The sequence below is a fragment of the Accipiter gentilis genome, chromosome 1, assembly GCF_929443795.1.
Source record: "Accipiter gentilis chromosome 1, bAccGen1.1, whole genome shotgun sequence".
Classification (NCBI taxonomy): domain Eukaryota; kingdom Metazoa; phylum Chordata; class Aves; order Accipitriformes; family Accipitridae; genus Astur; species Astur gentilis.
In genome coordinates, this window is record NC_064880.1 from 30,147,911 (window position 1) to 30,173,416 (window position 25,506).

The following is a 25,506-nucleotide window of genomic DNA, read 5'->3' on the forward strand; positions in this document are numbered from 1 at the left end:
GCTCAGACGAGGAAGTCGGGCCGGCCGGCAGCTGCTGGTGCCTCCCGGGAGGGGCTTGTCCCTTCCCCAGAGGGCGGGGAGCCGCGTCCGCCCCGTCGGGGCCGGGCCGCGGACAGAGGGGACAGAGGGCCCGCGGGGGCGCCTCTGCGCAGGGGCTCAGCTCTGAAAAGCCAGCCAACTTCAGCTCCTTGCTGGGTGCTGGCACCAGCTGGCACCAGCTGGGTGGTGCCTGTCTAACGCCAGAGTTAGGCTCCTCCCGGTCTGCTCTTACTTGACCATTTCCTACCGAACCTGGCCATGCAAGTTTGAAGTTGCCAAGAAGGGGCAGCTTAGTTCTCGCCATACTCTTGAGGCGGCTCAGATCGCAGCTGATAACTTGGTTTTCTCCAGAGAGCAAGTGGCGTCCTGATCACCTTTCCTGCTCCTTCTTTTGACGCGGGCTTATTCTGCATCCCCCTGTTTTCCTTGCTCTGTGTCAATGCTTCAATCATACGGCATCCCCTTGGTGCTTTGTCAGCGGCCTAAGCTGGGGAAAGGCTCTTTCTCCCTGGCCAGCCCTGGGCAGGCAGAGGAAGAGCTCCACGGGGCTGTACCCTTGCTCAGGCACACGGGCCTGGGCACGGCAGGCGCTGGACCAGGCTCCGTAGCAGCCTTCCGAGCCCCCCCCGCCCTCCCCAGATCCCCTGTCCTCGCTGGCCTCCGGCTTCAGCAGCAGGCAGCTGCAGGAAGCCAGGGTGCCCGTCCCCTGGGAAGGTGAGAGAAAAGGCTACGGCTTGGGACGTGAGGGCAAGGGTGCGACGGGAAAGCCCAACCCAATGTGGGGAAAAGAGGCCGGGACGACAGGAACCGTGTTGCAGAGTCAAATGCGTTCGCCCCGGGCCTGGCAGTGGGTGCTGGCTACGGCAGAGGTGCGGTCCCGGACAGCGGGGGCCACGGGTGGCCTCCAGCCACTGTGCCGGCACCGGGAGCGTCACGTCCCTCCCCGCGTGTCTGCGATCGCTTCGGCTCTCTCGGCCCGCCTCGCGGGCAAGAGAAACCCACGGTTTGGGGACAGGGTACTGTCCCGTGGGTGCGGGAGGAGAGGAGCCGTGGCGAGGCAGGCAGTGTGGCAGCACTGCGGGCGGACGGAGCCTTACCCCCTGGCAAACGGGCCGGGAGCGGCGGGCCGGGCCGGGCGTGTGCTTCGGGCAACCGTGTCCGGGAGGCTGGGGCTGGGAACGGTGAGGCTGTGGGACAGCGAGGAGTTGATGAGTGAGATACAGCTCCCTGTGATCTAGGGGCAAGATGAATGTTTCTGCTACCGAGTAATGCTAGCCCTGAGATTTTGAAGAGGGAATTAGGATTTCCACATTTCCTATTCTAAAATGCAGATGTGAAAGTTGACTTTGAAGCCCCGGCCAGTTCATTCTCTAGGCTTTTATGCAAGTTCTCATTCTCGGGGCTGACGATCTGGAGATGGATAAGATGTGGAATGAAGTAAGCCGGTAACAATTGGTTTCCCTCTGGTAATTGTTGCGATAAAAGGCTTGGGGAAATTGAATCGCATGTGTAAACCACCGCCGCTCTCGGTGCTACTTGACAGACATGACGACCAGCATCCTGCCCCGAGGACCACACCGCCAGAAGATGACAGGCTCCCTCGCTGACTTTGAAGACCTACCGAGCGCCTTGATAGCGTCCAAGGCATTAGCCCTCCCTGCTTTTATCGTCACGCCGACCTCTCAGCAGTCACCCCGCCGCCCATGCCCTCGCCGAGCAGGATGTGGGCATGCAAAGGCCCCTGCCCGCAGCGCCCCGCGCCCGCAGGCAGCTCCGGCGGCAGCAGAGACCCGGAGCGGGCAGGGCGGCGGCGGCGAGCCGCGCCTCGACATCAAACGGGGGCAGCGGCGGCGGCACCCAGGGTCCGCGGGGGAAGAGGGCGAGGAGCACGGGGCAGGGAGGGGAGGCCGGGGGCCGTGGGAGCGTCTAGCTGCGGCAGGCACGGCCCGGGGGGCCGGGGGCCGCCAGGGTCGTGTCCGGGCACGGCTGGGGAAGGTGAAGCCTGGAGGCGACAGGTGAGGCGGAGGCAGGGGAATCTGCCGGGCCCCGGCTTGCAGGGGACGGGGGGGGGGGGGGGGGGGGGGATGTGCGGCGGGCCGGGGGCTCTGCCCGGGGGAAGGGAGCCGGCGGGGAGGCGGGTGCGGGCCGCCGCGGTGTTCTGGCACCCACATCAAAGGGGCAGGGAAGGAAGCGGTGGCTGCCCGACATCAAAGGGCGGGCCGGTGACCGGGAGGGCGGCGGGGCACTGGGAGTGAGCCCCGCCGGCACCGTGGGGAAGGCAGGGGGCGCGGAGGGGCGCCCACGGGTGCGAGTAAGGGCCCTGCGGACCCGGGGCGGGCGGGAGGCCGCGGCGCTGAAGGCAGTGGGACAACTGGGGCCCAGCTGGGGAGGGCTGCGGCCACGCCCGAGAAGGGCGGCGGAGCCCCACGCGTGCCCCCCGCCTGCCGGTGGGCCTCTCCCGTGGGCAGGCGGGCGGCCGGGTCGGGGGCCCGGGGCTGGCGGCGGGGGGGTGGGGAGCCCCTCGCCCAGGCGGGGACGTCGGCCAGGCTTGTCCTACAGCGCCTTCTCCTGGAAGAGGCCGTGGAGACAAAATGGCTGGTGGCGGCGGCCAGGGCCTGCCGCGCCCCCGGCGGCCGCTCCGCTCCGCTCCGCGCCCCGGCCCGGCCCGGCCCCCCCCAGGGCGGGAGCCGCGGGCAGGTGACCCCGGCCCGGGCCGTCGGGGCGGGCGCCCACCCGCGGGCAGAGGCGGCGGAGCCGGGCCTCGACGGCGGGGCCGGGCGGGCGGCCGGCCAGGGCCTACGCCCGGCTCCCCCCCCCCCCCCCCGCGCCGGGTCCGGCTCGGGTCGCCCCCGGCGCGGGGCGCTGGGTGGGCGATGCGGGCTGCCTCCCCCGCCTCTCGCCGCCCCCTCCCCCGCGGGTGGTGGGAGGCGAGCGGTGGGTTTGGGCAGAGCCTGCTGCCGCTGAATGCACTTTTATTGCCTCTTGTCTCTGGCAGAGACCCTTCCTCCGCGCCCCGCCGGCCCCCGCGACCTGCTGCAATGTTTATTGTGCCTCATCTTTTCCTTTCGCTTCCTGTTTTTTCCTCTCCCGCTCCAGCGGCATTGAGTGCCGCACTGCAGTAGAGCCGTAAATACCTTTAACAGCTGCCTGCCAACCGAGGGGTGAAATACTGTCTTTGTTCGGATTTTTTTCTGCCCCAAGCGCTCATAAAACACCCCGTGAGAATTATATTTGTTTGGGGAAAGAGAAACATTATTGGGAAATAAACGAATCGGCGGGATTTGCTGTTCTTAAGAGCGCAAAACCAACGCGTGTTTCTTCGCTCAGTCTTATCGGGTTTCCCGGGTCCGCAGCCCACATCGCCTCCCCTCCTTGCACCAAACCCCCGCCAGACTCGGGGAGCAGAGGCTGCCCTTCTCCTCCAGGGAACTTGCAGCAGCTAAGCGGGAGCCCAACCTGACTTCCCAAACGGCAGCCGGCGCCAGCGATACCTGGGCACTGCCCGGGAGCGCAGGCTGCCGTTTCCTGCGGGTTATTTTCTGGTGGTGTTCTTTTACTGCCCGTGCGTCAGTGAAGTGTGGGCTAGGGATCGGCTGTTTCCTCTCAACAACAAAAAAAATGAGATGAGTCATAAATTCTGTCGAAGATGTCGGGAAACGAAGCAGGTGTGAGAAACGTGAATGTGAATTCTGTGTTCCAAAAATTACAGCACACCAACACATCTACACCCATACAGGCGCCCGCGTTATATAGGTGTATAAATAGACGTAAAAATACAGCCCTCATACGTGCCATATATCTATACACACATACATACAGGGTTTGTTATGAATACTCACAAACACGCGGGGTTTATTTAAGAGCATACACACACCTATGTGTGCTTCAGTGTTAATGAAAAAAATGAAAGAAAAAAAAAAAAAGAGCAAAAGCAAGGAAGGAAGGAAGCCGTTTAGGAGGCAAAAAAGCCGAACTCCCACATAAACCAGTGGGATCATAAATGCATATGTGTATCCGTATGTGTCAGCATATGGACCCGCAGACACACACATGCACATTACAATTCGTTAGAACATCCTGCTTTTGTTTTCTTCTTTTCCCCCAGGCTACGACTAATTTTTCAAAACAGCTCAAGGACGAGATTTTTCGAAGTTTTTGGAGAGATTTATAGCCAAACAGCTATAATTACTGTGTCACCTAGGAGGGATTCTGAGAGTGAAACCTAACGCAAGACATACTTTCCAAGTTACTCTTGAAGACTGTTGCTATGTTGAAAACGATTCCTCCCAAATAATCCCCAAGCCCTTCAGCAGCACAGGGCGGTCGGCTAGTGCAAACAGCCAAAGCATGAGGGAAAGGCATCCTACCGCTTACTGTAGCGGGGCTCGGGCTTAGGAGGCTGGGGAGGTGCTCGGGGATGGATTAAAGCAGAATTTCTTCTGCGGCTTCAAAACATGTAGCTGGGGCGCGACCCACACCTTTCCACCCTCACCGGGTATGGTTTAATCAGGCATTTTGCTTTACCGTTAAATAAGTGGCTGCTTTCGAGGTAAATGGAGATTCGGTAAATTCCTGCAGTGCAGTAGCACGGTGCGTTTCCATCACTGACCAACGATGTAAACACTAAATACCGGCAGGCAGCGGGTTTTCTACTGCGCAGTAGCATTTTGAAAATGAAGAGGGGACGTGTAAATATATATACGTTCAAAAGAATATACTTCAGAAGAATATATGTTCTGCAGAGGTGTAGATACGTACATACACGTATATAGGTAACGCGGCTACGCAGATATACACATATGTAGGTAACGCAGATAAAGTTTGCATGACTCTTCTATCTCCTCCGCATAATTCAAAAGAAACCTGGGTTTGGGCTTTTTTTTTTCCATAACTCGTTCCCGGTTTAGCCCCCCCCCGGGCCCCCCCCCCCCCCCCCCGATTTCCACGTGGGTAAGGAGCGGTGCTGCGGAGGTGCTCTCCCGCGCTGCCCGCCTGCCCGGCCCGGCCCGGCCCGGCCCGGCCCGGCTGCCTCCCGCCGAGCCGGCCGGAGCCGCAGCCCTGGCTCATGCACCGTACGGCGGGAGAAGGGTGTCCTAAACGGCCCCGGCGGGCCCGGCGGGGGCTCCCGGGGCTGGCCCCGGGCACAGCCCCCGGCCCGACCTACGCGGCGGGGCAGCCCCACGCCCTCCGCCCCCGCGGGAGCGCTGACCCCGGTTCTCCTGCGAAAACACCTGTTAAGCTTTAAAGTTCCGCGACCGCCCTTCCGCCATGGGAAAAACAAACCACAGCACCACCACACCGCGCTTCAGGCTGGCAAGGGGAAAAAAGTAACACTCCCCCCCCCCCCCGCCCCCCCAAAAAAAGGCCTTTTATTGGAAGAAAACCCGCCGCAGGAGAGGCGCTGCCTGCGCGCACTGCGCCCCAGCCTTCCGCCCCTCGGTGCGGAGGGTCGCGGATCGCCGCGCCATCGCGGCCCGCTGCGCCTTTTCCGCGCCAGCCCGCGCAACGGCCGCACGCAGCCCGCGGCATGTTCCACAACTATTATCGATAATTACAGCGACACCGACGATTACAACAGCAATAACAGCAGCAGTGATAGTAGCGATAACGATAATAGCGATAGTAACAGCAAGAATAAGGGGCTGCGAGGGACAGGTGACCAAGCCGGGCGGGGGGACAGGGGAGCCGGCGCCGTGCCGCGGTGCGGGACGCTGCGCGGGCGCGGAGTACCGGCGGCCAGCCCGAGGGGAGCCGAGTGCTTACCGGTTCGCGTCACTGCGCGCCTGCGGAGGAGCCCGGGAGGGTCGCTGTAATCCATTTTGCACCCGCGTAGCAATCCGTGTGCCGGAGGAGACAGCGGCAGCGGGGGCGACGAGCGGCGGGAGAGGAGCGGGGGGCTGGAGGCGGCGCGGCGGCGGGCGCGGGGCTCCGCGCATCCCCCCGCGGGCGCGGGAGAGGAGGCGTCGCGGGGCCGGGGAAGTGTCAGCGCGGCGGCGGCGGCGGGACCGACCGCGGGTTTCGGGGCGCGGGACACAAACATGAGGGCGACTGCCATACACCTCAGCCTAGACAAAGGTTAGAAAAAGAGGGGCTGAGGCTCTCTGAAGGCAGAATGCGGGGGGAAATTCGCCAGGGAAATCAGGAAAAGGCCATGAAAGCGCTCGCTGCCTGCACATGACCAGCCGCAGCCAATGACAAGCCCAAATAGGTCATAAAAAGGTCTATTACCAAGTTGTAAATTTTCTTCAAACAAAAAGGAATTTACTGCAATTCCTTGCGGATTTTGCACATACTGCTTCCCAGCGCCATGTTTCTTTCGCCTGCGCGCTATGCTTTCACCGAGCCCTCGGTCCCGCCCGCCCGCGGCCTGCGCGCCCCGGGGCCGGTGGGGGGGCCCCGCGGGCACGGCCGGGGCGCGGGAGATCCGCGCAGGGGAGCGGAGAGCGGGGCGAGCCCCCCGCGCAGCTGCCGCAGAGCCGCACAAAGAGGGGGGCACCGCGCTGTGCCCGCGGGTCCGCGTCTTGCCCCAACGGAAGGGGGCTTTACCCGCGCCCCGACGAAAGGGGGCTTTACCCGCACGCCCCTCCGCCGGGCCCTAGAAGAAGCCACATTTTCTTTAGCGCCCACTGCTGAAGCCGAAGCCGTCTCCGACCTAAAAACAGTCCGAGCCGGTTCCCCACCCCGAAGTGTGAGGTTCCCACAGGTTGCGGCGGGCGCTGTCATCGCGCCCAGGCTGCTCGCAGCCTCCCCGGGCGGGCTGCCTCCCCCCACCCCCGACGAAACCTTCCCGGGAGCGCTCGGACCCGGGGCACTAACAGGGAAAATCCGATTCTTAGAAAGTGCTCGAAAAGACTAAATCCGCAACCCCCCCTGTCCACAGGGAATGCTCGGCTCGGAGACGGAATATTGTGGGTACTTCTTGCTCGATTTGTGTTTCAGGGAAGAGCCAGAGCCCTCCGTCAGTGGCCTCCGTGTCGATCGTACCTGCCTCGAAAACAGAGCTATCAAAAATAAACATTCCTAAAGGTGTAGGATCTTTTTTAACAGTTCTGCTCCAGGCGGTTGCACATCCGTGAATATCACACCCGCGCGGCGTGTGCCTCGGCCGAGGCAGCGGCACCTTTGGCGGTGGCTCTGCAGCACCCACGGCCGCGCAAATTCCGCGGAAACCAAAGGCGCGGTACATCCGCGCTGCGGCCATCGCGGGCGGCCTCTCGCCGCCGCTGCCGCCGCGACCCGCGCAGCTACGGCTTTTGCCTGCCCGAATACCGCTGCCTGCTCCGGAGCTCGATGGCCCCGATTTACCCGGCGGCTTACTGACCGCCGGGGCCAATTTCTGCCTCGCTTTTCTTTTTCTTAGCCAGACTCCAAGTACGAACGAGGGAGCGATTCAGCTGCCAGGCTAGGGGGGAACTACCTTCGAAACTACAGCAATTTGGGTTGTTTTTTCTTTTCGTAATAAATAAGAGAGGGACGATCCCAGTCGCCGCTAGGCCTTCGCAAACGATGCGCGCACAAGGAAGTCAGTTTTTGCCTGCGTGGCCGCGTTCCCAGTCGGTCCGGGGAGAGCGACGCTAACGGAAACTCCTTCAGGAATATTTTAATTTTATTCTCTTTGTTTGGAAATTAAAAACGACTAAGGCAGCAGCTCTTTGCCAGGCAAATATCAGCCTAGGAAGTGCTCCCCTCGGGTGCGAAGGTCTCCGGTATGCGTTTGCCCCCGCAGGCAGCCCGGGTTTGCAGCGGGCGGCACCAGCGCGGCCATTCCCTGCGGCGGGGCCCGCCGGGACCCCGCTGCGCCAGGCCCAGGCTTCTTCCCTGCCCGGAGACCCAACGCGCCGGTGCCACTGGCAACGGGGATTATTGCGAAAAGCGAGGGGGTTTTACGCATCGGGGGACTGGGTTTCCTTAAACGCGCCGTCACCGGCCCCACATCCTTCCCGGACACGAGGGGGACCGGCGCCTTTATGCAAATCCACGCAGCAAGACGTTTACTTCACCGTTTTGCTGCAGTTTCCCCTCGTTTACAACCTTTAACCGACCACGCGATTAAAATAAACCGAGAACAATAGCTCCGCTTGCTTTTGCCTCCCTCTAGAGCTGGCGCTTTGCAGGAGTGGGAGCGTGCCTGGCTCGGTGGCGGGGAGGAGGGAAGAGGAAGGGAAACGAAGTGAACCGAACCCGCCGTACAAATCCCGGCCGCGGGGACGGCGGTTCCCGCCGAGCCGGCTCCGTGCCCGGGAGCGGAGCGGGGGGTGCGGGAGAAGGGCCGGAGCGCCGGGCGGGCACGGCGGCCGCCGGAGCCCGCCACCTCCCCTGGCCCCCGGCTGTGAATTTCCGAGCGGGGCCCCGGCTCGGTCCCTGCTCCGTCGAGAGCACGTTCGTTTCTCGGGCAGGAAAGACAAATTCGTCGCGTTTGCCGCAGCGGCTGGCGCGTCCCCGCGGCTCCCTTCGCGGGACCGTCACTCAAGGGGGCGTGAGGCGGTAGGGAGAAAATGACGCAGAAATCTTGGTAGGGATTTATACCTCATACCTCAGCCCTCTGCCTGCTGTTCCTAAAAAGGACTGCTCTCGGCCGTCCTCTCAGATACCGCGGTGTGCGGGACCCCGCCGCGGAGCGGGAGAAAGGGGAGGGAGGCGAGAGGGGGAGATAAATTAAACCGTTTTACTGATCGCAACGACCTTCTCTTCCCGCGACTGCGGGGAACCGTGCGGCAGGCTCTGCCCTCGCCGGCCGCGGCCTCCAGCCGGGAAAGGCACCCCAGCCGTGCGCTAATATTTAGGGGGAAAAATGCCCTGCTCTCCGTTTGCGCGTGGTTTGGGATCGCTAACGAGTACAGCTTCCGAGAATCCCCCACGCAAGGCCACAAAAGCTTTGCATTTCTCTGCTCGTCCGCCATCCGCGGGGGAGGCTAGGCCCGGTTTGGCCGCGGCTTGCGTGGCGGGGCTGGAAACCCCGCACCGGTCGGGAGCGGCCTTGGGGGCCCCCGGGGGCCCCTCTCCCCCCGGGCGTGCCGGCAGCGTAGGGTTCCGCGGGGTAACGGGCCGTGTTTGCCAGCAGCCGCCCCCTGCTCCGCAGCCCCGGGGGCGAGGGGGGGCACAGGAAAAGGCGAAGGCTGGGCCCAGGCGCACACGTCGAGGGGGCTGCCGGGGCCGGGCCGCAGCGTGGGCTCGGCCCGCCGGTGGGGCCGCCGCCCCCACCGGCCGCTGCTTCGACCACGGCCCCGCAGAGCCCGTGGCTGGCGGCTCTGGCGGGGAGCGCGGGCGGCGGGGAGCGCGAAAACCAGGTTTTGCATCCGATGCGCCGTTCCCAGACCCCGCAGAAACACCCAGCTCCGGGGGAAGGACGGGGGAAAGGCGCAGGGGAGAGTTAGTCCAGACGCGGAGAGGCTCTGAAGGTTATTGGAGGAGTGGATTACGAAAAGGATAACAGGAAGCCGATACGTTTTATATTTTAATAAATTTTAATCGAATATCAATAGCAGAAGGTTAAATATATTTCTAAGATCTTTTCTTCAAATTTATTAAATTTATTTAATTTACTCAACATAGGAACAAGAATTAAAATAGTACAAGTGCACTTGTCTTGATTAATAAAGCATTGTTAAATGTCTTGCTTACTGGTATTTATTATTAGGAAGTTTATGTCGTTTCCCGCAATCACCGTCTTTTAAGATTGCAAAAAAATATATATTTTATATATATATATATCATTAGAAATGTATTGTATTGCTACAAACTCTGTATCAAATTTGCAAAAGGAGTAGATGAACTGTTAAATCTAGAGATTGTTCCGGATACGGTCCAAACCAAACCAAACCAAACCCAAACCCGAACCAAACCACAAACAAGTGAAGCACACGAAGCAGAGCAATGTCGAGCGGAGGGACACGGGGTCACTCGTCCCACGGCAGGACCACGTACAGGGGCACACGGGCCGAGATGTCGGGCCATGGCGCCGGTTAGTTTTGATGGCCTTTCACAAAGTCTTTTGGGGCAAAATTTAATTCGTCTGGCCTTCAGGTCTGTCTTCTTCCAGATCATGTGCTTCCTTTTTGGCCTCCCCTTCCTTTCCCTCCTGCCTGGAAGCGGGGAATTTGTCCTTGTTGTTCTCTTTTTTCCATTTCATCCTCCTGTTCTGAAACCAGATCTTTACCTGCCTCTCGGTGAGTCCTAGTGCGTGGGACACCTCGATCCTCCTCTTCCTGGTCAGATAGGGGTTAAAGAGGAACTCCTTTTCCAGCTCTAGAGTCTGGAATCGGCTGTATGTTTGTCTTCCTCTCCTCCTACCCGGCGCTGCTGTTTAAAACAAAAACACAGGGGTTTGGAGGTTGGTGTGGTCGCTCAAAGCAAGGCGCAGGCAGGGAGCGAGGGCTCGGGTCCCTCTGCAGATCCCTCGGGAGAAGCCCCACAGACACGCAGGGAGAGAAAGCCGAGGGCGCGGAGGAGTCTCGAGCTTTACACGAGTGCGGGAAAGCCAGCGGGAGCAGATGCGCGAACCGCCTCCGCTCTCCCCCCGCACCGGGGCTGGCGGGACGGAGCTTGCGGGGCCACCCGCCTATCTGGTGGCCGGCACCCCCCGGCCCTGCGCCCTTCCCGTTCGGGCGGCGGCGGCGGCGGCGGCGGCGGCGGCGGCGGCGGGAGCCCGGCGGACGTGTCGGCTGCCCCCGTGTCCGAGAGGCGACTTTAAGGCTACTCTTGGGGCGGCAGCCGCCTTCTGCAGAAGTTTCTGGTTGCTTACTGTATCGCTTTATTATCGCAAGCCCCCGCGGCGATAGGAATCGCGGGGAGAGAGGCAGGGAGAGAGGGAGGCAGAGGCAGGGAGCGAAAGGCAGCGAGAAAGAAGCGGGAGGAGGAAAAGAAAGTTTCAAACTCAGACGTGAGACGGAAGCAAATTTTTGACTGCGTCCAACCTTGTGGTCTCATCCAGGGAAACATTTGAGCAGGAGACGAGCTCTGATTTAAGTGGTCTGGTTCCTCGCCAATATTAGCACTGGACGATTTACAGTCAGGATATTGTACCAGCTCGGCCTCTTGCTGTGTCGTAAAAATCTGCTGTCTCTGTAAGTTATCGTATCCGTAAAATTTAGCGGGCTCCCCGTGACAGGTAACCCCGCTGCAGGGGGCAGGAGGCGGAGGCGCGGCGGGGGGAGGAGGAGGCGGCTGGTAGGCGGCCGTGGGGCTCCCCCCGGCCGGGTGGTAAAAGTCCGCGGCCGCGCCGCCGCCGCCCCCCGTCCCGCCGGGCGCGGGGTGCGGGAAGCCGGCGGCGGCCCCGCCGTTCCCGTAGAGCAGGGCGGCGGCGGCGGCGGCGGCGGCGGCGGCGGCGTGGCGGCCGCTCACCTCGGGCGCGAAGTGACAGTCGTAGTAGGGGGGATTGATGGGCTCCCCCGCCGCCGCCGCCGCCGCCGCCGCCGCCGCCGCCGCCGCCGCCGCCTTGTACTTGGAGTACAGCGGGTTGACAAAGTAGGAGCTCATCGGGGAGGGGGCAGCGGCGGGCGGGGGCGCGGGCGCGGGCACGGGGCGCTGCTCCCGCCGCCGCCGCCGCCGCCGCCGCCGCCGGTGCCTCTACGCCGCGCTCATGCCGCCGCCGCCGCCGCCGCTCGCCCGTGCGCTCCCCGCTCCTGCTCTCCGTGTATGTGGTGACCAGGACTGGAATATAATCGCTCCCAAAATGACCTGCCTCACTGCTTTTACTATTTCCTATTAGGCACACAGCAGCCCGCGCACGCACACGCACGCACACACACACACACACACACACACGCTCATGAGCTCAGGGGGGACTTTTGGCTTCAGTTTACATGTGCCGCTCCTCAGGCAAGAAAAAAACCCGGCCCAGCCCTGCCCGGATCCACCCCAGCCGCGGCGGCCCCGCTCCCCCCGCCGGTGCGCGCTCGCCAGGAGCCGCCGACACCCCCACGGCGCAGGGGCGCGGCGGCCGCGCAGATCCCGCGCGATAACCGCGGGCGCGCTGCCCGGGGCGACGCCGCCCGGCCCGCCCGGCCCGCGCTGCCCCGCGGCTCGGGGCCGCGGCTCAGCGCCGAATCGCGGCCTGCGCCGCCGGCCGGGCAGGGCAGAGACCCGCCGAGGGAGCCGATGCCTGGCGCGGGGAGCCGGGGGCCGCGGCGGGGGCGGCTCGGGGGGGGGGGGGGCGGGGGGGGCGAAGGGCGGCAGCGAGCGGCGGCCGGGCCCCGGTGCCAGCGGGCCCTCCGGGTCGTATCCTTGCAGGCGGGCAGAGCGCTGGGAAATGAGATGCACATTTTACCCTTGACGCCGTGCACGCATGGCTGAGGCTCCAGGTTAATTGATACTTAATGGAAATCATGCCTATGAATATACTTTCCATCATTTCACCCTTGGTGGACGTCATTACCGAGGCAGAGAGAGGGAGGAAAAAGGAAAAAAAGCAAAACGTGTGGGTGAGCGGTTAGCACCGCTCGAGGCCGCGGTCCGAAATAAGCGAGCCCTGTTGCCCGGGAGGGAGGAAGGAAGGAAGGCGCTGCCCGGCAGGCTCGGCGCTGCCCCGGCCCCTCGGGCCGGTCGCCCCCGCGGGGGGAGCGCGGCCCGGCCGCCTGCGCGGGCCCCCGCTCCCCGCGCTCCGAAAAGCGCCGTCTCCAGTCCTCTCTGCCCCGCTTTGTCCTGCAGCGGGAACCGGCTTTTCGGACAGACACCCCCAGGAGCTCGAGTCCGCCCTGTTTTGAAGAGAGACGAAAACTGTAGGTGAAATATAATATGGGCCCCGCCAGAGCCACGTGTGACCGTCTGGTGTGAATTGACAAAAAATACTTGTGGTTACATAAAAGACATCGCAGGCTCCTTCCCCATCACACCCCGCTCCCCCCAAACGCCCACCCCCCCATGCCAATTAACTCGCTTTGTCTAGGTGACGAGCCCGGCTGCCCCACATATGAGCTCCCGGACCGCCCCTGGGCCCGCAACGACACCTCCGCCCGGGCAGGGCCCCCCCGGCCCGGGGCACACGCCCTTGGGAAGGCGGTGGAGAGACTCAGGGACCCCCGTGCGGCCCGGGGACAGGCGCGGGGGGGGGGGAGCAGGAGAGGCCCGGGGAGGGGGGGCACGCGGATTTTTGGTGCTACGAGGACATAAGCAGCAAAAGCCCACCGCAAGAGAGCAGCGGGAATGGAGGCGGCCAGGCCAGATGGGGGCGAGGGGGCGGGGGGGGGGGGCGGTGGCAGAGAAACACCGCCTTACCCCGCGGAGGCGCCGCGGCTGCTTCCCGCATCGGCGCCAGAGCCGCCGCCCCCCCCCCCCCCGCTCCTCCTCATGCTCATCCCGCCGGGCGTCCCGTCCCGCGGGCCAGCACCGCCACCCTCGTGGGGCCGCGGTGGCGGCAGCGGAACCGCGGTTGCCGGCGGGCCGGGGGCGCGGAGCGCTGCGCGGAGAGCGGGGCGCGGCGGCGGCGCTAGAGTGGAGCGCGGGCGCCCTCTGGCGGCGCGGCGCGGCGGCGGCAGGCAGCGCCCTCCCGCCCCGCGCTGCCCGCCGCTCCCGGCCCCGTCGCCGGCCGGTGGTTCTGCCAGAAACCCAAAACGGGCCCTGCGGGACCCCGGGGCGGCTCTGCACTCCTGCCGCGGGGCGCTCGGTGACGAGCGGCTCTTCCTTTGCTTTCAGCTTTGGGGTTGGGTTTTCTTCTTCTTCCCCCCCCCCCCCCTCCTTTTTTTTTTTTTTTTTTTTTTTTGTCTCTCGGAGTTTACAGTGCCATTTTCCTAGCACATTTCGGTGACCTTCTTTTATTTTTTTGCCAGTGCTATAATTAACTGCATACAAAGAATGCGCCTCGTTTACACATGGCAGCCAGGAAAGACGCCTGAGCTTTGAAGACCGCTGCTATCGCGTTTTCGATCATGTTTCCCCACATATTACACCACGAATTCTCCATGTGTGGTAGTTTCAGAGTTATACGTTTTTGTCTCGAACATGTTATTTTGTTTGCCCGTGCATTTATGTATTTATGGATTGATTTATGTAAACGAAAGTAAAGATGAATCTTTGTTCACCTCCCCCCCTTCATCGCACATGCCTGTGAATTATTCGGTATAATGCGTGTGCACGCGAATATGCATGTGTGCAAACATATATTAACACAACCAACGGGTAGGAATTAAATTATTGTTCAGTTTGACACTAAAAGTAATTTCCATGGAAGAACTGCGTTTCGCCGTTCGAGAGGTTTGGTTTTCTTTCTGCCGTTTTGAAATAAACGCACGCAATATTAGAAATAGGTAAACAAAGGGGGGGGGGGGGGAGAAAATATACAAGGTAAAATCTGTCAATCTGCTGAAGGTAAAATATTAAAAAGCGCTGGTGTGAGCTTGGTGACAATTCCTTACCAGAGGCTCTGCTGGAATCAACATAATCGAGTGTGTGGCAAGAATATTGTTTACGTGTTGTTAGTTATAGATCACCCCCCTCCATGGTTTTTTTCGAAAATATGGAGGCTAACATCGTAGGATTCATCGCAGTAGAATATCCAATAAAATACATTTCAACAAATCAGTGGACTTTGTAAAACCTCTCAGTTTCGTGACCTTCGGGTCTTTTTTGAGTCTGTTGCCTTGGCCTAACGCTGACATATTGAAATTTATAGTCCAAGATTTTAAGACCTAGTTTGTCTGCATTTTTTGGCTTTTTTTCCCCCCTCTAACAAACACAAACATCAAAATAAGGTGGTTTCAAAGAAAAGCGCCATAGCATATCGTAAACTCATTAGGTCCAGACGTCTAGCCATCTCAATGGTTTTATTATACCACGGTTCTTCCTGTTTTAAAAGAATTATAGGTATCTTCTCGACAATGGATGGGAAGCAATGCAACACCTTTTCCTGGCACTGCATGCTTTTTCCTTTTTTTTTTTTTTCTTTTCTTTTTCTTTTTTTTTTTTTTTTTTTTTCCCAGAGGTAAAAAACCACTAAGCACCAGGTCTCTCATCTCTCCCCTTAATCTTGAATTAACCGAACTGCTCGTAAATATTTACGGGTCCTTCATTTTAATGGTTGCTCTTTAAACAAAGCATTTTTTACAATGAACTTCATCTCAATTATCTTGATAAAGTCATGCGTGTTTATAAATGCAGAAGGCAGGAGACGCTTTGCTAAATGAGCTCCCGCCAACAAGGATGAACGTTTGGAAGCAGCCGTGTGTGTGTGTGTGTGTTTGTGTGTGTCCCCGAGCTTCCCAACCTTCAGATTAAAGGGCGCAGAGGTTAGAAAGTCGTGTCCCCCCCCCCCCCCCAAAAAAAAAAAAAAAAAAAAAAAGGTTTCAGCGAAGAGGCATCATTTTGCTTCGTTGGCTCTGGAGGAGCGGTACGGAAATACTTCCTACGTTATCCCAAGAGATCGCTGGTGTTCCACAGCCCGCTCGCCCGGGAGGCGTCCGGGAGGGGTAGGGCAGCAGGCGCACCTCTCCGCCGCTGACCTCCAAGAGCAAATGTCTCTTAGGCGCCGGGGGGGTGGGGGGCGAGCGGTTTTCCTCCGGCCTTTGCGGCTGCCGGGGGTGCTGCCGCCCCGGCGGCGCGGCCGGGCTTTCTCGCGGGCCCGGCCCGGCAGCGCTCGGCCCGCGGCGGGCTCCGCGGGGGCTCCGCGGAGGCTCCGCGGGGACTGCGCGGCGGGGTCGGCGGCGCGGAGGGAGGGCATCGCGAGGGGCGCACAGATTTCTCCTCTCACCGCAGCGCTGTCGTTCGGTCACGGCAGACTTTATTGTGTAATAACTGACAACAATTACAACAGGTCCGTAGTTCGAGACGCGGGGTGGTTAATTAATACAACAGTCACCGGGGGCAGGGACGCCAGCTAGCCGGGGGACCGGGAGACGTTAGGCCTATTGCGAACGGCTTCAAGGATGAGACAACCTCCTAATAGTGCACTAAAGGGGGGGGGAAAGCTCGTGGCCTCGCTGTGGCATCTATTGCGAAGGAGCGAAATTCAGACCTAGAAAGCAGAGGGCTTGGGTAAGGTTTCCTCTTAAGTAAATCGTGGACAACACAGCACCCCCATTGATTTAAGCGACTGTAATTTAATATATATTTTATTATCGTAATTATAATTAATTTCCTTACCTTTATTTTGGCAAAGTAACTATCTAGACTACCTCACTTTTAAGAAACATGTCGAACATTAAACATCAGATAGAGTTCCCAAAGCTAACGTGCACTCACAATATCACCAACCAAACGGTCTGGGAAGGAGGAGGGGGGGGGATGAAGCGACTCTGCAAAACACGTTGGCGAGCAAGACAAAATTTCCCAAAATACCTGACATAGACCACGTTTCACTTCTATCTAAAAAAAAAAAAAAAAAAAAAAAAAAGACCAGATTGATTTAAAGTTCCTGGGGTGGGGGGCGCGGGAGGAGGAGGAGAAACGTATGGGGGGGCTGAGAGGGCAGAGGAAGAGTAAAACCAAACCATCCAACCAAAAAAAAAAAACCACCCAACCCCCCACAACAAAACCCCAAAACAAACCCCCAAGCCCCAAACTCAAAACTAAAGCGATATTCCCCAACTGCGTTTCTACCCCAGCGTTAGTCTCCTTTATTGCCTTTCTCCTTGTTCATCTTTTTCATTTTCATTCTTCTGTTCTGAAACCAGATTTTGACCTGTCTCTCTGTGAGATTTAAAATCCTAGCTACTTCGTAACGGCGGTCTCGGGTGAGGTACATGTTAAAGAGAAATTCCTTTTCCAGTTCCAGAGTTTGATACTTTGTGTAGGGACAACGCTTTTTCCTCGTTGAACGAGCGTGGATCCAGTTTGCTGCAGGGTTATCTGGAAGAAGGGAGGTATATAGGGAACGGGGGGCGGGGGGGGGGAGAGAAAGGTCGTTAAATTAATTTAACGAAGGATGGACTGTTTTCACAACTTCGGAGGAATTATCATAAAAGCCTTAATGCCCCAGTCTGTTTACTGTACAAATGATGTCTTGATGGTAGGTGGTTATGTGGAGTCTTTTATGGGTGCTTGTTGCTGCTTGCGCTGGGGTAGGCGTCTAGACGTTTTTATAGGTTAGTAAAACTATCAGTTTTGCACATTCGAGCCTTACAGGTTTCGGCAATAAATCAAAGGGGCAATTTCTTTCTTTCTTTCTTTCTCTCCTTCTTTCTTTCTTTCTCTCCCTCTCTCTCTGCCCCTCTCTCTGCCTCTCCCCCCCCCCCTTTTTTTTTTTTTTTTTTTTTTTTTTTTTTAACTTACTTGGGTCAAGTTGCTGCTGTTTCTCCTCCTTCAGATCGCTGCTCGGGCTGGGGTTGTGGCTGCAGGCGGCGGGGTCCTTGGAGCTGCCGGCAGCCGCCTTCTCCCGGGGCTCCTGGAGGAAGGAGCTGCACGTGTACTCGGGCACACCGATCCCCTGGGACTCCCGGGACGAGGAGCACTCAGTCCTTTTGGAGGAGGAGGAGGAGGAGGAGGAAGACGAGGAGGCGGCTGCTCCCGTCTCCGGCTTTATCCCGTAGTGGCGCCCGTTGGAGGAGCCGGAGCTGGACGCGGAGCCGCCGCCGCCGCCGCCGCCGCTGCCGCCGCCGCCGCCGCCGCCGCCCGGGAAGCCCGGGAAGGGCTCAATCCAGGAGCGCACGTAGCGGCCGGCGTCGGCTGCCCCTAAGTGGGGCTGGTGCATGTAGGGGTGGTAGATCCCGGTCATTGCCGCAGACGGCTGAGGGTGAACCGTGGACCAGGAGGTGGAGAACACGGTGGATTTTGGTGCAAAGCTACAGGAGGAAAAATCTGAACTCTCTGCAACACCTGATGGCCTGGAGGTCGCACTGTGACCTCCCTGGACGAATCTACTCCCGTAAACTTCTTCGCTTTCATGGCCTATGAGAGAATCGACATAATAGTTACTTATGGTGCCACTAGACGACATTTTAGGCTCCCCTCTTAGTCATATAAAAGGTTACACTGTTAACTGTATATGATACCCTCCCGGAGAACAATCGTAGTATTTTGCAGACTGCAACCCTCAACCATTGGTTGCGGAGCCCACGTGATCATATTTACCAATACTGCGAGTAAATCAATCCGCTAAACTGGGGCTGCTGTGATTAAAAAAAAAATCATCATCAACAACGGCCCCGCACAGCGCGCCGCGCCGGCTGCCTGCCCGGACCGCGCCGGGGCCGCCCGCCCTGCCCGCCCTGCCCGCCCGCTTGCCCGCCCGCCCTGCCTGCCCGCCTGCCTGCCCTGCCCTGCCCTGCCCTGCCCTGCCCGCCTGCCCGCCTGGCTTGCCCGCCCGCCCTGCCCGCCTTCGCTGCCCGCCCGCCCGCCTTCGCTGCCCGCCCGCCTGCCCTGCCCGCCTGCCTGCCCTGCCTGCCCCGGGCGCGGCGGGCGTGGCCGCCCTGGCAGCCCACGGCCGCGGCGGGCGCGGACTATTTCTTCACCTCCTTTGAGTGATTTCTGCCATTCATTTCTTAATCAATGAGAGGCAGGGTGTTTAAATAAATCCAACAGCCTTGGCTTGCTAATCACACTCCAAGCTGCTGAGGAAACCCGCTGGGAAAGGGGGATTCTTGCCTGTAAAAACAAACCATCGCAAGCTGGGACTGTAACGACTTCTCATAAAACAGGAAAATGTTACAGTAAAAGCACATTGCGGTACTTCCATATTTCAGAGCATGTGCGGGCATTATTATCCGCTCCCCCCCACCCCCGGACAGAAAGTTTCCATGGAAAGGACACACTTTTTAAGAGAGATGCCCATTGTGTTGTTTTAAAACAGGTGGAAGACCTCTGTAATGATTTTATGCCTTTCAATAAAAATTTTATGAGGTGTATTTGATTATAGATTAATGTGTCCCTAATAAAATGGACGGATGGAAACAGCAAAGCCTGTGTCTCCGAGCACAACTGACGTGTGGCTGAACACATGCTCCCGTATCTGCGAAACTCTGGGGCTACACAGCTCCCACGCAGCTCCCCTCACGCTGCCCGGCGCGGCCCGGGAGGGGACGCGGGCAAAGGCTGCCCAGCGGAGGCCGCCCGGCCCGGCAGCGGGCAGCGCGGGGGCCGCGCAGGCAGGCGGGCGGGCAGGCGGGCGGGCAGGCCCGCTGCGGCCCGCGGAGGGGCGCGGGGCTGCCGCTGCCCCCCGCTCGCCGGCGGAGCTGCCCCCGCCGCCCCTAGTCCGGCGGGAGCCGGGCCGGGCCGCGCTGGCCACGTTCAATGCCTACGTGAGATTTTTGCCCGCTTTGCTTGCTTTTCCTCCCCCCCCTCCCCTCCCTTCCGTCCCCTTCCCCTCCCCTCCCCTGCCGCCCGGCCCGGTTACCCTTCCCCGAGCGAAGGGGTGCCCGGCTAGTACGGAAAAACCAGATTACCCATGGTCTTCTGCCCACGCCTGCTCTCCCGAGCGAGGGACGGTGGCTGTGTCGGGATCTGGAGGAAACGCACAGAGTTAGTGGAGAGCCCGCAGCACAGCCCGCCGAGGGCACGAACAACAGCACTGAGAAAACACTTCCTACTCGCGGGCCGTTATGAGGAAGGGACTGAAATTCCTGTTTATTTAATGATTTATTACTCTCGTAGGTTTTCTTCCTTTTTCCCTTCTCTGTCTGTTTTTCCTTTTCTTTTCTTTTTTTTTTTAACCTTTTTTTTTTTTAAGTCATCTCGCTTTAGCGTTTTCCTTTGCGTTTTCATACTTCCCTTATATTTTTCTCGAGAAGCAGGGTTTGTGGTATGGCGAAGAATTGCCTCTCGCTTCACACAGATATAAATTGATAAAGCAGGCAGATTAGAGTGAGCCTCCTTTTTTATATACGTTAAACACTTGGTATGGAGCCAGCTAATTACTTCCCACTGCTGGAACTTCTTTGGCGATGTAGCGAGTATCTTTAAAGGAAAAGCAAAGACGGTTCAAATGTATGCAATATTTAAAGAGGGGGCTTTTTTGAGCACCGCTTTGTTGTTTGTTTTCGAAACGAGAGCAGGCACAAAATACCTACGTGCTTGCGGCTCCCGCAGCTTCAAAATGATGATGCTTCGGTTTGAAGAAAATACGTCTCTGCCCTACGAGTAAACGTGCGCACGGGCAAGTCTTGGCTTCAATTAAATATCAGCGACAAGAGAGCAAAATACAACGCCAGCAGCTGCAATATGAGCAGCATCAGTGTCACCAAGGCAGACAACATTGGCACTATCTTGCGTTTCGTTTCTTGATTTAGAAACTGCTTAGGGGGGGAATGGGCGTTGATTGTGAGCGAGCTGGTTTCCCATCACAAACAGTAGCCACGCTATTTTTCCAGCACTGTTTGAAGGTGAAAGTATGCCCAAGTATTTGCACTTCAGTTTGGAGTCATGTTCATTTGCAAGCCATTTGCAGTTCTGCTTAGTATTTCTGCTCACACAGGCACCCACCCGCTCTCACATACACACGCCCTTCCTCAGCTTCCAGCGCAGAGCCCTGCTAATAACATTTTTCAGCTATGTACAGAAAGGGTTAAGAGTCGTGAACTTCATTATCTGGATGTGTGCTACTAAAATGGAATTGCGCGAAATAAAACGATCTCTGAGCAAACAGAAACGGTGCAGGGTGACAAAAGTAGGTCTGAAGAGGCTGGTGTACTTTTGTAAGCACGCTTGGGAGCGTTTCTGCTCAAAAAAAGCCAACCTTGCCAGATGTTTGAGGGAGTATTTTCCCATCCACCATCTTCTGAAAGCTCTTGAGCTGACCAAGAACCGAACTCATTAACATTTAGTTATACCCAGCTTTACATTTGGTATGATGGGTTTTTTTTTAAGCGAGTAAAGACACGAAATCAAAGTCTACAGAGTGTAAGCACGCAGTGACTGATATTTTTTAAATCAACATACGAACGTCAAATAAAATGACACACATATTGCTGACAGCTTGTAGTAGAAAGATTTTTTTATCACTTACCATTTATGAGTTGATTGGATGAGGATGTCCAGTTTAGGTCATAATATTTTACTACGTTTTTCTTTTTTTTGTTTTTTTCCCTTTCTCTCTCTCTCTCTCTCTTTTTTTTTTTTTTTTTTTTTTTTTTGCGTTCAGTTTGTCAGACTGCGAACATCACACAACATTTTATCAATTAATCATTTGTTTACAGTCACAATTATAAATGAATTAGGTTTACATCATTTCCCGCCCCAGTCTCCACCCCACCCCTAAAAAAAAAGGAAGGGGAAAAAAAAAAAAAAAAAAGAAAGAAAGGGGGGGGGGGGGGGAGAGAAAGAAAGGAAACCAGGCAGACACACACAAAGACCAGAAAATGGCAAAGAAGGTACATCAGTCCAAAGAGCTGCTGGTAGAGAAAGGTCAGGAGACCAACCTGCATCCGTATTTTAAACATTTGTAGAAAACCAAAGGAACCGCAGTAGTTTACAGAGTTTATTGCATTATACATGCGAACAGAACATGCACAAGAAGGACATATTGCTGCTGAACGACTACTATTCCACATATGCACCACAAGGGAATGTCTACAATGGAGAAGAAGGAAATATTCCATTTTACGAAGGACAATCTCTAAGTTCATTTGCGAGGATAGTTACATTATAATGTGCTTCTCTTTCCCCCCGCCCCCAAAGTTCTCCCCCCCCCCTTCTTTTTCTTAAAGTATTGAATGTACTCAAAACGTTATGGCCCGTGTAACAGCCCCACATAAATACCATTTTGTTAGTAAAAACATGAAAAAGTCACATTGCTTGGATGTTCGACAGTTCCAATAAGTTAAGACCAAATGATAATATTCAATAATAGTTACCCTGCATTACGATGAGAACAAAAATAAATTACACGTGCTAGGTTTTATATATACTCATCATAGTAATACATATTCACTTGCAGCGCTAAAAGAAGGACGAAAAGTCACATTCTATCAGAAAAAAAACCAAACCAAAACTGGAAAATGCCGGGTTTTGCCAGAGTCTCTCCTGCCTTTAGCAAGTGGCGGTGCTGTGCCCATTCCTCACTGGTGCCCCCCCCGGGGTTAGGGTTTAAGAGAAGGTCAGATTAGCGGTCAGTTCCCGGATTCGGTTCTCCCTGCTCATCTTCTTGAGCTTCATTCTGCGGTTTTGAAACCAAATCTTGACCTGCCTGTCAGTGAGGTTTACGCTCTTACTGATCTCTAGACGGCGCTCTCGAGTGAGATACATATTGAATAAGAACTCTTTCTCTAATTCCAGTGTTTGGTGTTTAGTATAAGGACACCTCTTCTTTCTGCCACTCTTTGCAGTTAGCCAATTGCTTGTTGGAGTATCAGACTTGATTTCCTCTATCAAAATCAAAGAAGAAGAAGAAGAAAAAAAAAAATCAAAAATACCTCAGGCTGTTAGAGTGTACCCTTGGCCATGACCCCTCCTCTGCAGCGTCTGGCAGATATGGTGGATGTGGGCATTAAACACGGCTCGGGTGAGGTGTGGGCACCGAGGGGGGACCTGCTGCCAGGCTGGGCTCGCCCGTCCCCACCACACGGCTCCCTGCCTTGCGGCCGCCCCGCACTCCTGCCCCTTCCACGAACGGGCTCTCAAGTTTGCAGCTGGCGCTTAGCATTTCGACAATATTTAACCTGCCATCAGCCCCATGGCCGCATTTTAACGGGTCTAGGCTCGCCATGGCCGCCTCGGGCTCCCACGACACTTGCTACGAAAATACCCCAATTGCAAAATACCCTCGCGCTGTATTTTGAAGCAGCATCCCCCCAGCCATCAGCTGAATTACACGAGCACACCTAGGAGCAGACATAGACGTTTTCCCAGCCACAAAGATATACAAGAAATTAACACCCTCTGCCTCGGATTTTGTTGTTTTTTTTTTTTTTGCATTTTCCTTTTAGATATTTTTTCCCCCACCAGAAAGAAATCTGCCCCCCATCAACCTAGACCTGGGCTGTTCAGTATAATTCAGATAAAGAGAATCTCCATGCACACGTAGGGTAAAAATCGACCTAGAGGTTGCAAAGTACATTTTGATAGGAGAAAATTTCCCGTTTTGGGATTCTTCGACACACGCCGTTCGAAAGGAAGGCTTTAGGGCACTTTTAAAGGGAAAATAAAATCAGAATGCGACCGCCTTTAGCTTTCAAACGCATTTCAAAATACTGTTGCACTTTTGGAGACCAACCCAAGGTTATCTAAAGCACCACATTGAAATATTCCACCTTTGGACCAGGCAGATAGCGGGCTGCTGCTTTCATTGTGCATTTGTTTCCAACTTCACCCAGCCTGGTAGCACCTACTCCTCACCTATTTTAATAGGATCGTAATTAACTTTAAATGCAATCAAACCGCAGTAAGGCTCAGTGGAAAAAAAAAAAAAAAAAAAAAAAAAAAAAAAAAAAAGAAACCAACCCTAGGAAAAAAAAATCAGCGCAATATTACGAGAGAAAAGTTGAGCTGGTCGTATTTTACAACCTCCAGACCTGCTTTTTTAGAGGTATGGGGCTGCTTTTGGCTGCTGCAGCGCATTAAGGAGCACAAGGCTATATTCCCCCGCACCACAGAGGCGGTCTGCATGCACGAGAGAGGCCGATCTCTACAGAAAATCTTTGGACCCTTTTGCGTGGCATTTTTGCCTGCCAAAATCTTCAGAGACACAGCACCTGCAGCCCGATACTCCTTAGCATTAAATGTGATGGCTGTGATGCTCGTTAGTATATGCGAGCGTGCTTTATGGTGCTGGCGTGTTGGAGTTACACCACGGCACGGCTTAAACTCGGTAATACAGACCTTTACTCTCCTTCTCCTGGACTTCTGGGCTGGACACGGAGCCTTCGGGCAGGCAGCTCCGCTCGTCTTGCAACGTGGACTTGGGCTCGGGACTTTCCACTTGAGAGACTTTAGCGGTGCTGTCTTGGTTGGTCGGGTTTTCATTCATTTTCTTTTCCAGCTGAAGTTGAGCAGATATCTGCGGTTTGGAGCTGCCGCGAGGGTTTAACTGTAACATTACAGTTGAACTCGTTTCAGGGCTATTATTGTACTCTTGGGTTTTCCCAGTGGCGTAGGTCTGGCTCAGTCTAAAATATCCTGGGACGGGAACCTCGGGGTTCTCAATGGGGCATGATTCAGACACCAGCCTCTGGTAGGAAGGGACGTCTGCAGAAATGAGTTTGGATCTCTTATCGGAATACATGCAGCAATTGCTTTCTTCCTTAATATTTGTAGTGAAGGAACAAGTGGGGACCTGCTGTGTAACAGGTTGCTCTATTCGACAAGATCTGTTCGGGTCTGTCCAAGTGTCTACTTGAGGTATATAAGGATGTACATTCATACCCATATTTTGGTGATTAACTTCTCTTTTAGCCAGAGACGGAAGGAGTCCACAGGTTTGCATCCCATACGTCCCAATGTCTGTGCTAGGTGGCATATACATGCTGGCGCTGTTGGAGTAGAAACTGTCACTCCTGCACGCACTGATGAGAGAATCTACTAAAAAAGTATTAGCGGCAGGAGAGCTGTTGGGAAAGGACATTTTGGGGCGGAATTTGAGGAAGAGAGATTGTGTCCTTTGTAGGCTGACATCTCTAGGAAAACATTCCCGTGTAATTGCGGATGCCTCCGCGCGACCACATGACAGCCGGGCCAATGGCAGCGCCCGCCGCCCCGCGCCCCGCCGCCCCGCCGCTGACGCGCCCCGCCGCGCCGCCCCGCCGCGCCCCGACGCGGTCAACAGCGACCCCTAGGCCGCCGCGCCGGCACCGCACCGCACCGCCCCGCCGCGCCGCGCCGCGCCGCGCCCGCCGCCCGCGCTGCGGCAGCCGGCCCGGGCCCCGCCGCCCCGCGCGCCGGCGCCCCCCCTCCTCCTGCCCCCCGCCCCCGCGCCGCGGAGCCTCCGCGGGCGCGGAGAAACCCCCCCCCCCCCCCCGCCAACACCACCACCCCCCCCCCCCCCGGGTGGCACGGCGGGCGGAAAAACGTGCCTCCCCGTGATGGCTGCTGTAAAAGCCCCGCTCCTGACAAGTGCGGGGACAAAAGGTTGCGGGATTTATTAATGCGTATTAAGGAGAATCAGGGGCGATCAATAAAAGCCTCATCTACATTCTTGGGCTACTTGGTAATTTTCTTGCTTCTGAAGCTTTTTCAAGAGTTATACCCTCTGTTGCCGCGCACGGGAAGATATTTTATTAACAAATCAATCGAGACTTTGTAAAGGATAAGATTAATAGTTAAGATTTAGCATAATGGCGTTCGCGTTATGAATTATTGAAAATTATACTATTGATTTTTTTCCTCGCTGCTAACCGAGAAGGTCAATTTTTGTTTTAACACAAATCGTCAAATATTAAAAGCCAGACTTTTGTCATAACTCGAGTTTTATAGGGAGGCTACATTCCTAAAATTATTTTACAATGCTCTCTCCCGACCGCCTGGGAAAAAAAAAAAAAAAGTGGGTTTTTCACTTGCCCTGGAAACTGAAAGCATCATAAAGACAATTTCTCCTTCTGTAGTGTTGCTCATTAAAAAACATGCAGAAACTCATACCCTCACTGCAACTCTTGGAGTAACTTTTTCCTTTTCTTT

The 25,506-nt window shown here is 56.7% G+C and overlaps 3 protein-coding genes across 5 annotated transcripts; all 3 read right to left on the reverse strand.

The window, feature by feature from the left end:
• Positions 1–9,553: 9,553 nt before the first annotated feature.
• Positions 9,554–11,514, reverse strand: HOXD8 (homeobox D8). 2 transcript variants are annotated; one of them, XM_049802672.1, is made up of 2 exons: positions 10,953–11,514; positions 9,554–10,335 (listed from the first exon to the last, which is right to left on the reverse strand). In XM_049802672.1, exons 1-2 carry the CDS (start codon positions 11,512–11,514, stop codon positions 10,043–10,045), a joined length of 855 nt encoding a protein of 284 aa, XP_049658629.1. In that variant the 3' UTR covers positions 9,554–10,042. The 2 variants fall into 2 exon arrangements, with proteins under 2 accessions (XP_049658629.1, XP_049658619.1); XM_049802662.1 differs by having other exon boundaries at positions 9,554–10,338.
• Positions 11,515–15,741: 4,227 nt separating this feature from the next.
• Positions 15,742–20,984, reverse strand: HOXD9 (homeobox D9). Of its 2 annotated transcripts, XM_049811965.1 has the most exons (4): positions 20,906–20,984; positions 19,347–19,404; positions 17,239–17,853; positions 15,742–16,815 (listed from the first exon to the last, which is right to left on the reverse strand). In XM_049811965.1, the coding sequence occupies exons 1-4, from the start codon at positions 20,906–20,908 to the stop codon at positions 16,574–16,576; spliced, it is 918 nt and encodes a 305-aa protein (XP_049667922.1). In that variant the 5' UTR covers positions 20,909–20,984; the 3' UTR covers positions 15,742–16,573. The 2 variants fall into 2 exon arrangements, with proteins under 2 accessions (XP_049667922.1, XP_049667932.1); XM_049811975.1 differs by lacking the exons at positions 19,347–19,404; positions 20,906–20,984 and having other exon boundaries at positions 17,239–18,030.
• A 638-nt stretch (positions 20,985–21,622) lies between these two features.
• HOXD10 (homeobox D10) lies at positions 21,623–24,493 on the reverse strand. The gene is made up of 2 exons (XM_049811952.1): positions 23,716–24,493; positions 21,623–22,262 (listed from the first exon to the last, which is right to left on the reverse strand). Exons 1-2 carry the CDS (start codon positions 24,455–24,457, stop codon positions 21,985–21,987), a joined length of 1,020 nt encoding a protein of 339 aa, XP_049667909.1. The 5' UTR covers positions 24,458–24,493; the 3' UTR covers positions 21,623–21,984.
• Between the last annotated feature and the right edge of the window lie 1,013 nt (positions 24,494–25,506).